This window comes from Vigna unguiculata, chromosome 3 (assembly GCF_037176805.1).
Source record: "Vigna unguiculata cultivar grain cowpea cultivar isolate G323 ecotype 2 chromosome 3, ASM3717680v1, whole genome shotgun sequence".
Lineage (NCBI taxonomy): Eukaryota > Viridiplantae > Streptophyta > Magnoliopsida > Fabales > Fabaceae > Vigna > Vigna unguiculata.
The window spans coordinates 49,544,287-49,561,011 of record NC_140794.1 but is presented as its reverse complement, the minus strand read 5'-3'; the positions used below and the strand labels follow the sequence as shown (position 1 = coordinate 49,561,011).

At 29.9% G+C, this 16,725-nt stretch overlaps 1 protein-coding gene across 1 annotated transcript; it reads right to left on the bottom strand.

The window, feature by feature from the left end:
• On the bottom strand, window positions 1-3,926 carry LOC114174884 (CDPK-related kinase 5-like). The gene is made up of 11 exons (XM_028059617.2): window positions 3,196-3,926; window positions 2,872-3,002; window positions 2,734-2,775; window positions 2,487-2,595; window positions 2,159-2,237; window positions 1,789-2,085; window positions 1,599-1,711; window positions 1,176-1,283; window positions 1,033-1,095; window positions 755-922; window positions 1-518 (listed from the first exon to the last, which is right to left on the bottom strand). Exons 1-11 carry the CDS (start codon window positions 3,673-3,675, stop codon window positions 381-383), a joined length of 1,728 nt encoding a protein of 575 aa, XP_027915418.2. The 5' UTR covers window positions 3,676-3,926; the 3' UTR covers window positions 1-380.
• Between the last annotated feature and the right edge of the window lie 12,799 nt (window positions 3,927-16,725).

The window sequence follows — 16,725 nt, the reverse complement described above, 5'->3', positions numbered from 1 at the left end:
TTTCGCTCAAGTCTAAAAGCAATGCTATAAATTTAGTTTGACCTTGGACATGAATGAAACCCCTTGTTGTGAATCTCAAAACATGTTAGAATATTAGGAGTAAGATCATCTACAACAACCACAAAACATTAACACCTGCACCTTAAACATAATACAACTTTACAGTGGAAAACATAATTTAATGGCTGTAGAAGCAAGTTTTACTCCGGCTTCAAGTGTAGAGGGGCTCCAGTATAGAACGAGGGAGAAAATCCCAGATGATTTGTGTTGAGTATAATTCAACAGTGGGAGATATCCTTTACTGTGATGTGTGGACCAGAATTTGATTGGTCAGGTTGATTATCATGAGTATAATGGATCTTTCCATGGCACTAAACATGCTAGTGAGGTTTTGCAAGACTTCGAGATGGTCCATGCAATAACTTAACAAATCCAAGGAAGCTCAACTTTCCATCAGTGTGCCTAATCCAGTCGTGAAGAACAGCATGAACAGGGACAGATGGACCAAGCCCAAGCTCCTGATTATTTAGTCAAAACCACACATGAGAAAAATGAAATGTGTTTCCTAACTAAAGAAACTTCTTATGGATAAATTCAAACCCAAACTAGAACATAACACAACTGCTTGTAAAAGAAAGCAACACGGTATGCTCTATACTATGTTGCCAGATATTGTAACAAACTAAAGTAGGGGGAAACTGTTTGATATTTTCATTTACAAAATTATTTAAAGTGACAGTAAAATCAAACATACCGAAGCTAGTTCCTCAATGACTATAGCTCTGTTTCCATCCTTTTCAAAAAGTTCATAGGCACAGCGTGCATGTTGCTCCCACCGATCAAGTGCTTCAAGCTGATGAACACTGAGTGCAGCAGCGCAGAACTCATCAAAAGCCATCCTTCTATATTGCAATGCATTAAGCTTCCACACAGAATCATTTGTATCAACAAACAGTATATTCACAAAATGGCATTTGAATCATATATATATATATATATATAGGCATTTCAAAGCTAAGTCAAACCACTTACTGATGCCAGAAAATCTGAAATGCGTGATTCCTTCATGGCATCTGTTGCATTTTTCATTAAGGCCTGACCAGCAGCTCAAATTATGAGATTTTAAACATCATTCTCTTAATACAGTGTATAAAAAGAGCCAGAAAGAAACCAACCGCTTTGATATTTTCCAAGCTAATAGTGTTAGTTTTGTTTGGCTCTAAAAGTGCAAACTGCTCCTTCAAATGCTGCAGCTCTTCAGTAGCTAATGTCTTAGACAAAGCCTGTTCCAATGCTCACCATATATATAGCTACTAAGTTATTGGGAAACATACAGGAAGTTTGATCAACAAAAGCAATGGAGAAAACACTGGAACATTAGCAAATAAAATAATTAGAGAGAAAAAAAATACGTAAAAAACAATACTCAAGAAGACACACCTAGCAGGTCTAAAGAGAAAACCCTACATATATAGAATTTTGATAGAGAATTAGGTCTTATGGATGTCTAGGTCTTAAGTCTACTGGTTTATTACTCAGATTATTCACACAACAATCAACTCAACCTGATTTTAAAGCAATTTCAGAGATATACATACTCTTAAAGCTGCTTTTCGTAGAGAGGAGGAACGCATGTATGTCTTCATGAGCTTGAACACTAGAATATCCAAAGGGACTTTTACGTCCTTATAATTTTTAATCCATGGATGACCTGCAGTATACACTTGTAAGGAACAGAATAGAGTAGAAGAAAAATGAATACCCTGAAGTGATAGATGAGAAACTGACTCAATGCCTGCGCTGCAGTCATTCTTTTCCTTGGATCTTTATTTAGAAGTCTCTTTACAAAATCCTTTGCGTCATCTGATAGAGAAGGCCATGGAGGTTCATCAAAACTTGGAGTAGCTCTCAATACGGCACGGAATATCCCAGATTCAGTCCGTGCCCAAAATGGACGACTGCCACATAGTAAAATATACGCAATCACACCAACACTCCAGACATCAGCCTCTGTACTGTAAGCTCTATGCAAAACTTCAGGAGCCACATAGTATGCACTACCAACAATGTCATTAAGCCTTTCATCTGTAAGGCGGTGAAAAACCAAAATTGTAAGACTGAAAAACAGGCAGAATGCATAAAAAGGACTCAAAAATACCTGGTTTGACAAAATCCGACAATCCAAAGTCAATGGCCTTCAGCTCAGAGTTCTCTTCTTTTGATGTGAATAAGAAATTCTGGCCCAGAAATAACCCCCCGTCATTAGAAGTCATGTTTGATAAGAATTGACAAGACAGAGCCAAATAACAAACTAAACATAATCACGACCATTTCATTAAGTAGGATATCTGATGACATGTCCTTATGTTATCCTCTACCAACCCATTTCCTCCTTTTTCTTTTCACCAACTTTTTCAGGGAGGCCATGACACTCAATCTTATGATGCAAATTAAAAATGTAAAAAGAAATTGCAAATACACTTCACCTCTGGTTTGAGATCACGATGCACAACACCCTGTAGATGGCAAAACGCAACAACATTTAGTATTTGTATCAGGACAGCTTTTGCATCTTCCTCCGAGTACTTTCCTCCTCTGCAAAAAGAAACAAACTTCTCAAACCCGAAAATAATCACACATTTTCCTTTTTAATCATTTTCATTCATCCCCTTTCCCCCATCAGTATCCGAACAATTCACATCCAAAAGAACCAACGTTTTAATTAACAAATACCTCGACAATATTCTGTCCAAAAGCTCCCCTCCTTCGCACAGCCTGAAAACCACAAGAGCAAGAAAAAACAGTTACAACATTCACCACACGAAAAGGAAAGCGGCAAAAGAAAGAAAATAACTCATTAATTCAACCTACTCCATTACTATGTAGACATTGTCACTATCCTCATACGCATCGTGGAACTGAATCAGATTTTTATGTCCAGTCAAAGCCTTCAATATCTTCACCTCCCTCCTCACATCCTCAATTGCAATTGCAGTTGTCATCTTAAATAAATTCAAATCAACTCATTATTAACTTCAAATCGTTACATACACCACGTTGACTAATAATAAAGCCAAAATAACGCATAAAAGTGCAAGGACATGAACTAGCTTTATGGGTTTGGACCGAGTTAAAGCCAAATCCAGTTTATAACAGGTATTTGAGATCAGAAACAGAAAATGGTTATGTGGCAACCTTGGCTTTAGGGATGACCTTGACGGCGACGTGTTGGCCTTTGAGTTGGCCCTTAAGGAACTTGGCAGCACAAGTATAACCAAAGTGTCCTCGTCCAACCTCGTCTCCAACCTCAAACTTTTGCTCAAACTGTTTCGAGAATCCGAAGTTCTTGTCAAGAGCAACCACTTCATCTTCTGGGATGCTAGCTTCGTTGGGCTTAACAGACCCATGACGACGGGCCAGCACGGCCCGAATGTGCTTCGCTGGCGACGGAGGCTTGAAGAACCGCCGGGGAGTCCCTGGCGCCGGAGACTTGCCGGAGAAAAAGTGGTGGGCCGGGCTCGGAGTGTAGAACGGGAAAAGGGGAGACTTTTTTGGAGTAGGAATAGGATTTTTCGGTAATTGTTGATTGGCATTGGTGTCTGTGAAGTGGGTGTCGGAATTGGGAGAAGAGGAGAGTGTGGGATTTGCACGAGGCTTTGAACTGCAGAGACCCATTGTGATATGATCCCAGGTTAAAGTCAAAGGAGTGAACTTGAAGAGTTGAAGCAGATTCGGAAATGAAGGGGTTCCGTTTTTGTGGTAATTAAGGTTGGGTTGGGTTGTTTTGGTGACAGAGTTCAAGAATGTGAATGGTTTGGGGAGAAGAAAGGAAGATGAGTAGCAAGAAAGAGAGAGACCTGAGGAAAGTGATAAGAAATAAAGAAGGAGAGTTTCGCCTTTTCTGTTGCACCCAACGGAAACAACCAAATTAAATTTGTATCTTATTGTTATTATGGGCAGTGACGTAGTTACATCGATAACTATTCTTCTTAACTTCTTCTTCGGCTACGTTGTAGTACCAGTGCTGTTTTTTTTTTTTTTTTTTTTGAATTGTAAGAGAGTACATGATGTTACGTATTTTCAGTGTTTTGTTTTTATGAATATAGACAAGTGGAGAATACAAGTGGTATAAAAATATTGATTAAAGATTTGAGGTACTTCATTTAAGACATTTGTTGGTGAGTGCATTTTATTTCACTGATGAGATTAATTAAGGAAGGGTTGAATTGAAGTTTATGATGTGGTGGAGTTGAAGGTGTAAGAAAGAGAGCATGTGGGAACATTGAATGGTCCACTGTGTAACATCCATGTGGAAAGTATTGAGTGAAGCTACTGCACTAATTTCACTAATCAGATTTCATTCATTTCTTATTTTTTATTCTCCTTCTGGTTTGAATTTGGATTTCTTGAAAGACAAGCAATTTAATCACTGAAATTTTCTGTAAATTAATTGTCAAAAAAGGTAAATATTATTTTAATGAATTCCTTTGTTTAGGATATGAGTTTACTTGAATTTTTACTCCGTGTCAATAGTAAATAAAAATGTTATTTGACATCTGACGATTATTTAACAAAATTATAAAGATAAAATATGTTTAACAAAAATCAATTTTTATACCTTTAGCAAAAAAAAACAAAATAAATAATAACGAGAAATAGTATCAAATAATAATAAAAAATATATATAATGTTAAGATACCATTATTTTAATAATAATAGTGTTCAAATGTTTTTAGTGTTTTCTAAAATATTATATATTTTTATTTTATTTTTGTTCTCCTGCAGTTTGTTAAAAGAAATAAGATATATTATTAGCCTCGCAAATTTAGAATAATTTTTATTTTCTCTTGTAATTTTAAAATTGATCTTGGAGATGCTATAGTTTGAAGAAGACAAAAAACTACTTTCATCCCTTGATTTAAGCATAGTTAGAAATTTTGTTTATATGACTAATTTTAATTTATTATGTTATACTTAACTTAAAATTTAAAATTTAGGCAAAAATAATTTTTATTCGAGAGACTAGAAATTTATGTAGCTGAAAAAATAAATTTTTTATGCAATATATTCCATTATTTATAAAATAATAACTGTTTAATATAAGAATATTATATTAAAATGTTTTTAATTTAATATTTCTTATTTCTCTACCATCAAGTTTGTTTTTAAACTTTGTTCCCATAATAGATAGAACATGTTTAGGTTTAACACGTTTTTAACTCAATACTATTTTGTTGAGTTTTATTAATTCACGAAAATAATGGAACCTGTCGTCACATTTAAAAAATAATAATTTACCTACATGTTTTAAATATAAATAGTTGCTATTAATTAGATTTTAAAAAAGTAAAAAAAATAATTGTATGTTTACAAGTTTTAATTCCACGTGATATGTAATATTAACTATTTTTTAAATAATATAATTTCTAGAAACAAGCAAGTGAGAGAAAGTAAAGAAGACAAGAGTTAATTTTTAATAGTCTCATAAATAGTAGATAAGACTACACGAGTGTTTTTCTTTATCTTTTACAAATTTTATCACGTTATCTGTTATTGACGGAATGAAAGTAAATCAGCAATTGAAATACAATTTCATGTCATATAGATAGTTCAATTAAGATGAGAAGTAATTATCAATTTGGATATAAGTAAAAACTTGAATTCACATCATCCTTAAGAAAGAGAAAGAACAATATAATCTAGGAATAACAAGAATACTACAAACAATAGAAATTCGAATTATCTGAATATTCTTATAAAGAAAGGAGAGACATATTATCTAATTTATTAATTTTATAATTATAATTACTCAATCACTTGTCATTAATCTCATGATATATTATTTTTATATTAACAACGAGTGAGATATCTAACTGTATTTTAATTATCGATTTATTTATCTTTATTTTCAATTATATGTTTTCTTTATTCATATCGTTTGGTTTCAATATTTATTATTTTATTTATTTATGACAAATAAATGTGATGAAAACAATTTAAAATATTATTATAAAATAAGAAAATTTATAATAAATAAATATTTAATTATTGTAACAAAAGGACGAGTTTGGAAATTTAAACGAGTAAATTGTGTTTAAAATAAGTGTTCTTAAGATATTTCGTTAATCATAATGAAACTCATTTATCATTAACAGTCATTACAAAATTAATCTAAATCTATATAGTATGATAAAGTAGAGTTTGGGGATTATAAATTATCTTTGTATATTATTTTGATTGTTATAGTTTTATATTATATTTGTCTCACATCTCTATTTTACTATATGTATAAGAAACAAATTCCAAAATATCATTTTAAAGAGATGAAAGAATCAAATGTTTCAAACTCGTTCTTAGTCATGATCATATTTGTATTTTCAGAAACAAATTGACAAACAACCATTAATGGTTAACAACATCAAGAGACAAGCGTTTAAGCACTTACTTTTGTTTTAGCCACAAATGTACATTTTATTCTACAAGTACCAATTGTGATCTTTTTCCACATTCTTTCTAGAGTTGTCAAAATTGGTCACTCGACCCGGTCCACCACGGGTTGGCCACTTAGTGAACTAACCTAATCCGACTCACTTATTAGTGAGTCAAAAAAATTCAAACCCGATCCGACCCACCACGAGTTGGTATATTAAATGGGTTGACTCACTAGTTGGCTCACTTAATTAAAAAATATATAATTTTTTTCTTCAGTTTCAAAAAAAAAATTATAATTATGATTAAAATCCAAATAAACTTCAATACAATCAAAAATAATGTTTAACCACAAATACAAACTAAAATCACAAAAATATTAGGTTGTCAACCCAATATGTTGGCTGGAAAAAAAAAACAGCCCACCCAACCCAATACAAAAAAAATATGTAATCCTTTATTTATGGCTGAGTTGGTGAGATGAGTTCTAGGTGGGTCGGGTAAAAAATTAATCCGTACTAAAATTTGTAAAGAATATTCAACCCAACCCGATTTGAATATGTGGTAGCCCGAGTTGGTCCACGGATTCTGACCCACTTTAACATCTCTAATTCCCCGAACCATACATATCAACCCTCTTATCAATTTATTTCCACCAACTATGAATATTATTAATATGTTACTAGAAGAAGGAATAGTAAATAAATAAAATTATTCATAATGTTACTCAAGCCAACTTCTATATGCGATATCAGTATGTAAAGTTAATTTATCTCGTAGGCTCGCTTTTGAAACTTCTGGTTTGAGGGACTTCACTACTAACAAGCATCGATAAGCTATTGCAAGCAATCAAAGTGATTCCCTTCCTTATTCTAATAGAAAAGGTAGTTCGAGCCCTCCCCTGTCTACATTTTTACTCAATCTTATATGGTGCTCAAATTCTTCATTTTTACTCAATGTGAAACTTAAACTCATACTTAGATTCCCAACAAGCTCTTCCTCAAGTGTAAGTCCCTTCACATCGGTACTTCCCTCTCGAGCGGAAACATTTCATGCCACGAGTACCTCTCACTTGTATCACCATTTATCTTAACTAGATATGCTTACCTGACCCACAACAGGAAGACTTTTGATACAGGGACTCGTCTGAGCCGGTCATCGCACAAACATTTGGCTCTGATACCACTGTTGGGTCTTTCGAGAGAGGATCACTGGGGAAGATACAACACCAATGAGACATGATTTCAACCCATACATAAGGGATTCACACCAATCTTAACCCAAAACCTGAAAACAATAAATTTATGGGTCTTCATTCTTATATGGTACTCAACTTTCGCATTTTTACTTAATGTAGGACTTAGACTCACAGTTAGATTACCAATATATATATATATATATATATATATATATATATATATATATATTGTCAAGATTTAAGCATAATTTTATTCTCAACATATTAAATAACTACTTATTATATTATTATAAAAGGTGCATGAAGTAGCATTTTAAAAATATATTCCAAGTCAGTGTAAAAATAGACGGACCTTTTATCATAAAAACCACACAAACATGCATAATGTTGATGGTTTAACCTTACACGGTCTAACAACTATTAATTTGACTCTGGTTAATATTCATTGACGAAAAAGTATTGGTGAATTTCAATCAATGATAATTAAAACTATTGGTGTGTGGTACGTAAATTGAAGTCACTTTTCAGAAACAGAAAAGAATAAATTCTCCCCACTAAATCCTAAAAAGAATCTTTCATTTTTTTTTAATCTTTTTAATTTAATTTTGACCTAACTACTTATTTTAAGGGTCTAAATGACCTTATTGGCAAGGAGTGGCGTGTAGTGAAAGGAAAAGCAAATAACGCCGGCAGAATCTACCAAAAGTCAAAATACGTTTGTTTTTCTTTATTATTAGTCAAATTGTATTAACTTTTACTAAACAATATTTTTATCACTTTTACATTACAAAAATATAATAAAACTATGAATAAAATAATTAATGTCATTTTGAATTTTGAAAATAGCAAGACGCTTAAAAATAAAGAAGTAATTGACGACTTCATGATTCTTCTTCCTTCCTTTACTAATCACATTTATTATGATTGTCTACAATAATACTCATGATAATATTAGACTAATATTTCGATATAATGTTGTCTTTTTTACTATAAATAAAATTAATTAGAGTGGAAAAACAATACATTTTTATCACTGGAAAAATAACCCCTGTTGATACAACAAAAAGACAAAGTAGTCCCAATTTTTTTTATGGTGTGGTATAGAGGAGACAAAGAAAACTCATTGTCGTCTTATGTCATTATCCGTTAATCATTTGAATATTTGTTTGTCTTTATATAAATTTTAATTATTTATTTTTTCAAACCGAAAGAGAGAGGAGTATGCCACAATAATTGATCCATATTAAAAGTTAATTAAAACAAAATAAAATTTATACATAGTCGCAATGTTTGTTGAAAATGAAGGGAATGCTAAGTAATTAAATGCTATAGCCACCTAGTTATATGCTTGGTCCACAAGTAATGGTAATCTAATTAAAAAACATAGATTTTGCTTTTTGAAAGCTGCATGTTTCGTTCATTTGGTTTAAAAAAATCAACACAAAAAGGTTTTTAGTCTCTACAAGTACTTTATGTAAATATTAGTTTAAAAGAAAATCATGTATGACCACTTTAGCAATTAAGAAGCATGAACATTAGCCATATTGTATATATTACGTGTTACTTTAAAATAATCGTTGATAATATGATCTGAATGAATGCGTGACATGATCTATAATACTAAGAACTAATATATATCACTTTAGAATTTTTCAAAACTCCGATAATAATTTTTTCAAAAATTATATTGAAGTTTTTTTGGTATGTTTCTTGGAATACATGATTTATTTTACAATCATAATAGAGAGTACAAACGTTGATGGTAATAAAAAGGTAAGAAGTTTAAAGATTCAAGCAGATTAATATCATTCATAAATATACAAAAAGTTTAAACGAAAGAATTGTTTTAATTATTATTATCTTAGTATTTTTAATAATGCATGAGAAATTAATGTGAGATTATCCAAGTGTGAGTGAGGCACGTGAAATGGAATGTTAAGGACATGCGTCCCTTGTCATTTCTCTTGCCTTTTCCTTTTCACCCAACTGTGACCTCCTACCCCACACTCTGTCACACTCAATACTTTTTTTTTTTTACATAAATTTATTATATTTTTAACAATTTTATGCAAAACAATATATATATATATATATATATATATATATATATATATATATATATATTAATATTATAACTTTTGTTGTGTCTCTACACGTTTTTCAAGTGTTGATCAATATTGTAAATTTCCATTAATAATTTTTTCTTATTCTATATTATTGATAAAACTATTAATATTGATTCTCGTAATCTTGCACCACCATTGCACCACCATTCTCTTAAGAGTACGTCCGGGAGGTTTTTTGTTTTAAGTTTTGAGCTACTTTAATAAAAAAAAAACTATTTTCAAAACACGTGGTATGTTTGAATATAACAAAATAAAAAAAAAACATCTGGAAAGTAAAATATTTTCTTATTCTGTGAATTTTACTGTAATATTTTTTTGGATTAAATATGTTTTTAATCCTCAATTTTGACAAAAAATTGGAATTTGTCATTGGTCAAAATTTTGATAAACTTTGGTATTTAAACTTAAAATATGAATGAATATAGTCCTTTTAACCCACTTAGGTTAACTTTTTTTCAACATGTAGAATGTGTTTCATGTTAATACTGGAGTTGTTTATGCCGTTTGACACATTCTTGACTCAATATTTACGGAAATATGTGTTCGAAATCTAAAAAAAAATTAACAAAATTGGATTAAAAGAATTATATTCATTAATTTTTAAAATTTAGGGACCAAATTTATCAAAATTTCGACCAGAGATAAAATTCTAATTTTGAATCAAAGTTCAGGGACTATAAAAACATACTTAACCCTATTTTTTTTAAAGGATATTATTCCCGAATTAATTCCAATTTTCAAATATATTTTTTTTCACCTTTATACGTTTTTTTTCCAAACTTTATAGCGTAAAAAAAATGGTTATTTTTATATAAGTCAAATGAACTACACTGTTTTATTCTTAGTATAAGACATTTCGGACATAATTACAGATGACAATAAAATTTGGTTTATTTTGTTGAGTTTTCAAAATAATATTATTGATGTACCAAATTTATTCTTTATTATTAATAAATTTTAAAATTGTCTTCTAATAATTTATGAATAAAAACATATTCATAATATATACAAAACAAGAAAGATGAAATTTAATGCTTAATAGAATTTTTTTTTTTGTCATAGATACTTTTCTTTGATTTTGTATTAGAGTTTTGTGGGTTTGAGTGCATCATTGAAATGGTGCTTTCATCTTTACTATATACCATTGAAATTGAACTGTGGTTATTTTTGAAATTTTAATCGCGACAATACAATACATGAATGTCTTTATTACTTTTCAAACTATGATTTTCAACACAATAGTTCATTGTATGTAAATTAATGTATAATATTTTTTTTCAATCTTTTAAGTTTTTTACATTGAACCTTTTATTCCATGTAAATCTGTATCACCCACGTTAATTAATCAACTACATAACATAAAAAGTCATAAATATCTAAGGCAGTCTTATAATGTATGAATTTTGGTTATACAGCTAAAATATTCCTTTAATTTTTATCCTATAAAATTCCAAATAATTTTTTTAGTCTTCTAATACTCATTTTAAATTAAATAACATTTAATTACAAGTTTTTAAAAGTCTTTTTATTTCAAATGTAACGTACAAACATTATATAATTTTTGCAGGTTTATTATGCTAAAAGCTTTTATTATATATATTATTTATAAGGCGAAAAGTGTTTTTGTCACATCTTGTTGGAGGATTGCAGAAATTTGAACATACTCTTGTAAAACCAAAGCAAACTTGAACTTTGATTCCCTGTTCAGTATATGAGACATAAATAAACGTACTGAAAATAAAAACAAAGCAACAGTTGATAAAGGTAAAGAACGAGAAAGCACTTTCTTTGATGATGGAATTTATTTATACTTTTGTTGTCAGAAAACTGATATTGCATATGAAATGGTTCATTCTTTTTATCAGAAACGGTAAACAGAAGAATCCTTGGGTTCCCACGATCACTGTCCAAACTTCAAGATATAATAAAAGTGATCTAAATATTATTATTTTTATCAAAAATTTAATTACGAGTTTAAATTTCATATTAATTATAAATAAAAAAGTAGAACATTATATAAAAATAAAGATTCATAAATTTATTTAAGTTTTAGATTGAGAGTGATATTAATATTTTATGTAGTTAGATTTCAATTTTATTGGTATTGTGTCTTTCTGGTGAAACTCTCTCGGTAAACCAAACAGTTTTTTATTTTTTTGCTTTGTTTTGAATTGAAACTTCATTCCAGACTCAGTTGAAAGTTCTGTTGCTACCCACTAACTATGGCATCACCATAATTGAGCTCCCCACGTAAACATGCCTCTGCAATTTCATTTTTACTTTACACTTTGAATATTGATTTTTGAAAGGGATAAAGCAAACACAGCACACGAATCTGAGGCTTGTGTATCAGTACTTGATGACCAACTTAGTCAGAAACTGTGATGAAATTACACGATTTGTTTTAGTTTTTAAAAACATACTAATAAGGTGGTTGAATATGAAATGATACCACTCCATTAAAACAAAAGCTCTACTTCAACTGTCTCCAATTAATTTCTTCCACGTTTGTTAGGCATGTATATATTAAGTGACATGTCACCTTCTAATGAGCCCTTGAAAGTAATTATAACAAGTTTTAATGCAGACTTAACTAAAATCTGGAAAAATGATGCTTAGCAGAATTCACTTTATCCACTGTTGATTTGCAGGGATATGTTGATGTTGTCAGTTGTTGCGTTGATTTAGAAAAAGATAATTGGCAGAGATATGAGAAACTCAAAAAGGTTTTATCCACTGCTATGCCATAGCAGTGATTATTATGATACTTAGTGGCTAAAGTCGTGCAGAATATGATTATGTTATTTGCTGCACTTGATTTCTAGTTTTGACTTATGGCTTATAATGATGATTGATAATGCTGAAAATGACTAGCTCAAAGGCTGTGTCATATTGTATTTGGAGCCATATGAGTCGGCTTTTTTTATTTTTAGGTAGTTTTATCATAAATTTGTAAAATAAGATCTGTTAAATTTTTTTTTTGCAAAAAATGGGTTAAATTGTCATCGGAGAGAATCATAATAAAAGTGAAGTCATCCTTTTCTAGTCGATTTTTTTTTTCTTTTCAAAAAGTAATGTTGTTAGGGTCGACTTTCTATAAATCTCACAGTGAAGTCGTCTCATAGTAAAGTCATCATGTTAGAGAACGAATTTATTTTTACTCCATTTTTAATGTCATCCTTCCCCATAACAACTTGATCTAATTTTGAAAAAAAAAAAATCAACAGATCCTATTTTATAATATTGTGGTCAAACCCTGAAATACAATAAACTTCATATGAGTAAGATATTATTGTCATTTTTGCCCACTTCATATTTCTCTACATGTAATATCTTGTCAAATATTGTAAATTTAATGAAATTGTATCGAATTTGTAAATGGTCATGTGAAAAAAATTAGTAAACTATTAATACTAGATGAGATGCTTTTATTTAATCATGGTTTGGTTGGATTGAGTTATTTTAATTAGTTTGATTTCGATTTATATTTAGTTGAATTAGGAATTTGAATAATTTAGGTAGGAGTTTCTTGAGTTTTATTACTCTATAATTTAATTTTTGTTGGGTGATCCCACAGGATGAGAGTATATACAAAATTCTGGCGAGTGAAAGGTATTTAATTTGAAGCACATTAAGCCATAATATTTGAAGGCAATAATAATAGATGACTTTCTTTGGAAAGAATTTGGATATAAAAATAATAAGAGTTTTGATTTGAATTATTACAACAAATGTTGATTTTTTTTATGTTTGGTTTAGTTAGCACACTGCTGAACTATTTTAGATATATTCAAATAAAAAATTAAATTAAATTAACACTATGCTAATCTAAAAGACTCATCTCTTCACTTAAATTAAGTGAGACAAAAATAATAAACAATCAATTCATTGTTACTCGTTATTTATTATTAACATATTATTATTATTATTATTATTATTATTATGACCGCAACTATAACTATGATCTACTAGATGGTCATTGGGATGGAAAGAAAATTGCTCTAGTATATACTTAAATGAAGTTTTTTACTATATAGAGTACAAGTAGCATGATACTCGATCTATTATTTATTATTAATGATTTTTATTTAAATAATATTTTAAAATTTAAATGAATAAACTAAAGTTATTAATAAGAAAACGTTAATTATTATATAATTATTTAAAGTTTGTTTGTTTTTTAAATTTGTACTTTTTATTTAGACTTATTTATTACACAATTTTATTTAGATTGTATTTTAAAATTAACTTTTCATTTAAGTTTATATTCCGAATAATTATTTTTAAATAGTCTTGTTTAAAATTTTAAAAAAATAAAGCAAAATTATTCATAAATGACAACAATTTATTATTTCAAACGGATATTAATGTCACACACTTTTATAGATAGAGAAAATAACAAATAATATTCGTATCTGTCTTCTCTAGTAACCATTTTCTTTATGAGCTCTCTTGTAACCATTAACCACTTGCCATTCAGACAAGTACCACCATTATGGTGATTGTTGTACTTTTGTTTCCCCAACTTCAACACTATTCTCCTTATTAAAGCCTAAACTAAAATCTTGCCAAAAACAATAACAAATAGTAAATATTTTAGTCGTTGAACTTAATGGAAATTTCAGAGTGTTTGGATCAAACTAAGAAATGTTTGATGAAATTGATGAAACTAATGCTAGCAATGGCCACCAATCAAGCACCGCACTATTAAAGAGGATATGCTTATTTGCTTACTCTCCCACTACCCAACAACACATGTACCATGAAATAAACTCAATAATAAATACATTCACCACCAACAACACAATCATCATTTCCTCCCACTCTCTCTTTTTTCTTCTTCATTTATCCCACATTAGACAACTCAAAACTTCCATGTATATTTGTGATGTCAATAAAGGAGAAAACTCAAAGTGCAATGGAGATAATCCTTCTCACGCTTCATTTTAAGATTTCATTTCTTTCTTCTTATTTTCTTCCATCAACATCGTAAATGTGTATCACCGGTACAAATATATGAGTTGACTAGGAAAATAAACTATCATTATATGAAAAATCTAATTTTTGATGATACAGTGACATTTTTAAAATACTGTTAAATAATAGACTATGGTTGAAATAAAATCGTAGCATATACTAATATATGTTATGGTTCATTGAAAAAACCATACATTAAGGTAAGACAATCTCACTTTAAATTACAATCATTTCAAGAAAACGTAATTTATAGGTTTTACTTATTGTAGCCTATTCTTTGACAGCATTTTCATAAATGTCACTGCATTAGCATAGACTATATCTTTCGTATACTAGTATATGCTACAATTCTTTGGAGTAACCGTAGCTTAAAGTTAGACAATCTCACTTTAGGCTATGGTTATTCCAAGGAATCATAGCTTATACTAATACGATTTTATCTCAATCGTGGCCTATACATTTCCAAATAGGATTATTTTCTTCGTTGATTACTTGCTCGTGAAAGTAATTATGCCTCATGTCACTCTAAAACTCGTTCTTTTCCTCCATTGTTGCAAAAGATAGAAGCTTTTTCTTCTCTTGTTCTTCTACATTTTGGTTTGGAAGTCCCCACATTCAGATTTGTGTTGATTCATTTTGTTATCTTCCTCATATGTTTGTATTTAGCCTCTAACTAAATCGTACTTGTACTCAATGTTGCAGTCACTACCCACGAAGAGAGTAGCTCTTTCTTTCCTTTTTCTTTCTCATTTTGGTTTGAAAGCACCCATGTTTAGGTTCATGTTGATTCTCTCTCATTTTCTTCATCCTTTATTCGTTTTCAGCCTCTAACTAACTTGTCTTTGTACTCAATGTTGCAGTGACAACCATTGGAAGAGTGAGTCTTTTTTTGCTTCTCGTTGAACTACATTGTGACTAGTCTTTTTGGTCCTCCTATTGTTGCTACTCTCATTATTGTTGCATCACCCTCCCATTATGAAAAACGTAGTATATTTCAGTATAAATAGACTACAGTTCTAACACGAATATAATATACTACAATTCGTTAACCATACTCTAACATTCAATTGTTGTATAAGGCCTTTGTTACGTCAGACGCTTTTGATACATTCAAAATTTTAGAAATCCAAGTATATAATGAAAGTTTCACATTGAGTACAAAAAATTGAATGACATATAAAAATAATTGGACATTAAGATTTTGGATTAAAAATAATGCCTTTTTATCTCTTATATTGATTTATTAGTTATTTATTAATGTTGAATCTTCTCCATATATCTCTTTAGAAAATTCTAAGAGTGAGATTAGTGTTGATGAAATTTGTTAAGTCCATAGTATCACTTTTATTCTCTTTATCTTTCCAAGTCTTAGTCTAGCCAAGTATTTTATTAAAAATATAGCTTTATATGTATTGACAAATTATTTTGAGAAGAAAATAATGTGAAAAGAGAGGAAAATATGAAAAGCATTAATGCTTCACGTACTTGCCACATGCTGAAGAAAGTGGACAACGAAATGCTGCAAAATCATTTTATTTGCGGAAAGCTTTTGTGATCCGAATTGGTCCGAAAGAGCTTGCGTATCTGATGACGATTTTCATAGAGTTTATTTCTCGTGAACCACCAAGTTCTTTATATAGTTTAAGGTAAAAGAAAGTTATTTTTATTTTTCTAGGACAATGAAGAAGCCGAAAATATATGTATTGTTTCTATCAATTTGTCAGGGAGTGCTTGACATTTTTCTTTTTGGTTGAAAGCGGCACTTTTTGAATTTGTTCTTCACCCCAAATAAACTGAAACCAACACTCTTTTGATTATGGAAAGGATAATTCAAAACACACACACACACACAAACTCTGAGTACAGCTAAAAACTACCGATAATTTATAAATCCTCTTTCTCTAAACCCATTTAAATACTTTAAAGAGTATATAATCATAAAAACTCGTGAACGTAAGAAACAGATAATATTTCAAATGCAAACAAAGAACTCAA

Bases quoted from the DNA above. Each gene is read 5' to 3' on its own strand.
- LOC114174884 (XM_028059617.2), bottom strand. From the start codon at position 3,675: ATGGGTCTCTGCAGTTCAAAGCCTCGTGCAAATCCCACACTCTCCTCT. The intron at 2,776-2,871 runs GTAGGTTGAATT...TGTGGTTTTCAG, and splicing joins AATGTCTACATAGTAATGGA to GCTGTGCGAAGGAGGGGAGC. The intron at 1,284-1,598 runs GTATGTATATCT...GCATTGGAACAG, and splicing joins TACGAAAAGCAGCTTTAAGA to GCTTTGTCTAAGACATTAGC.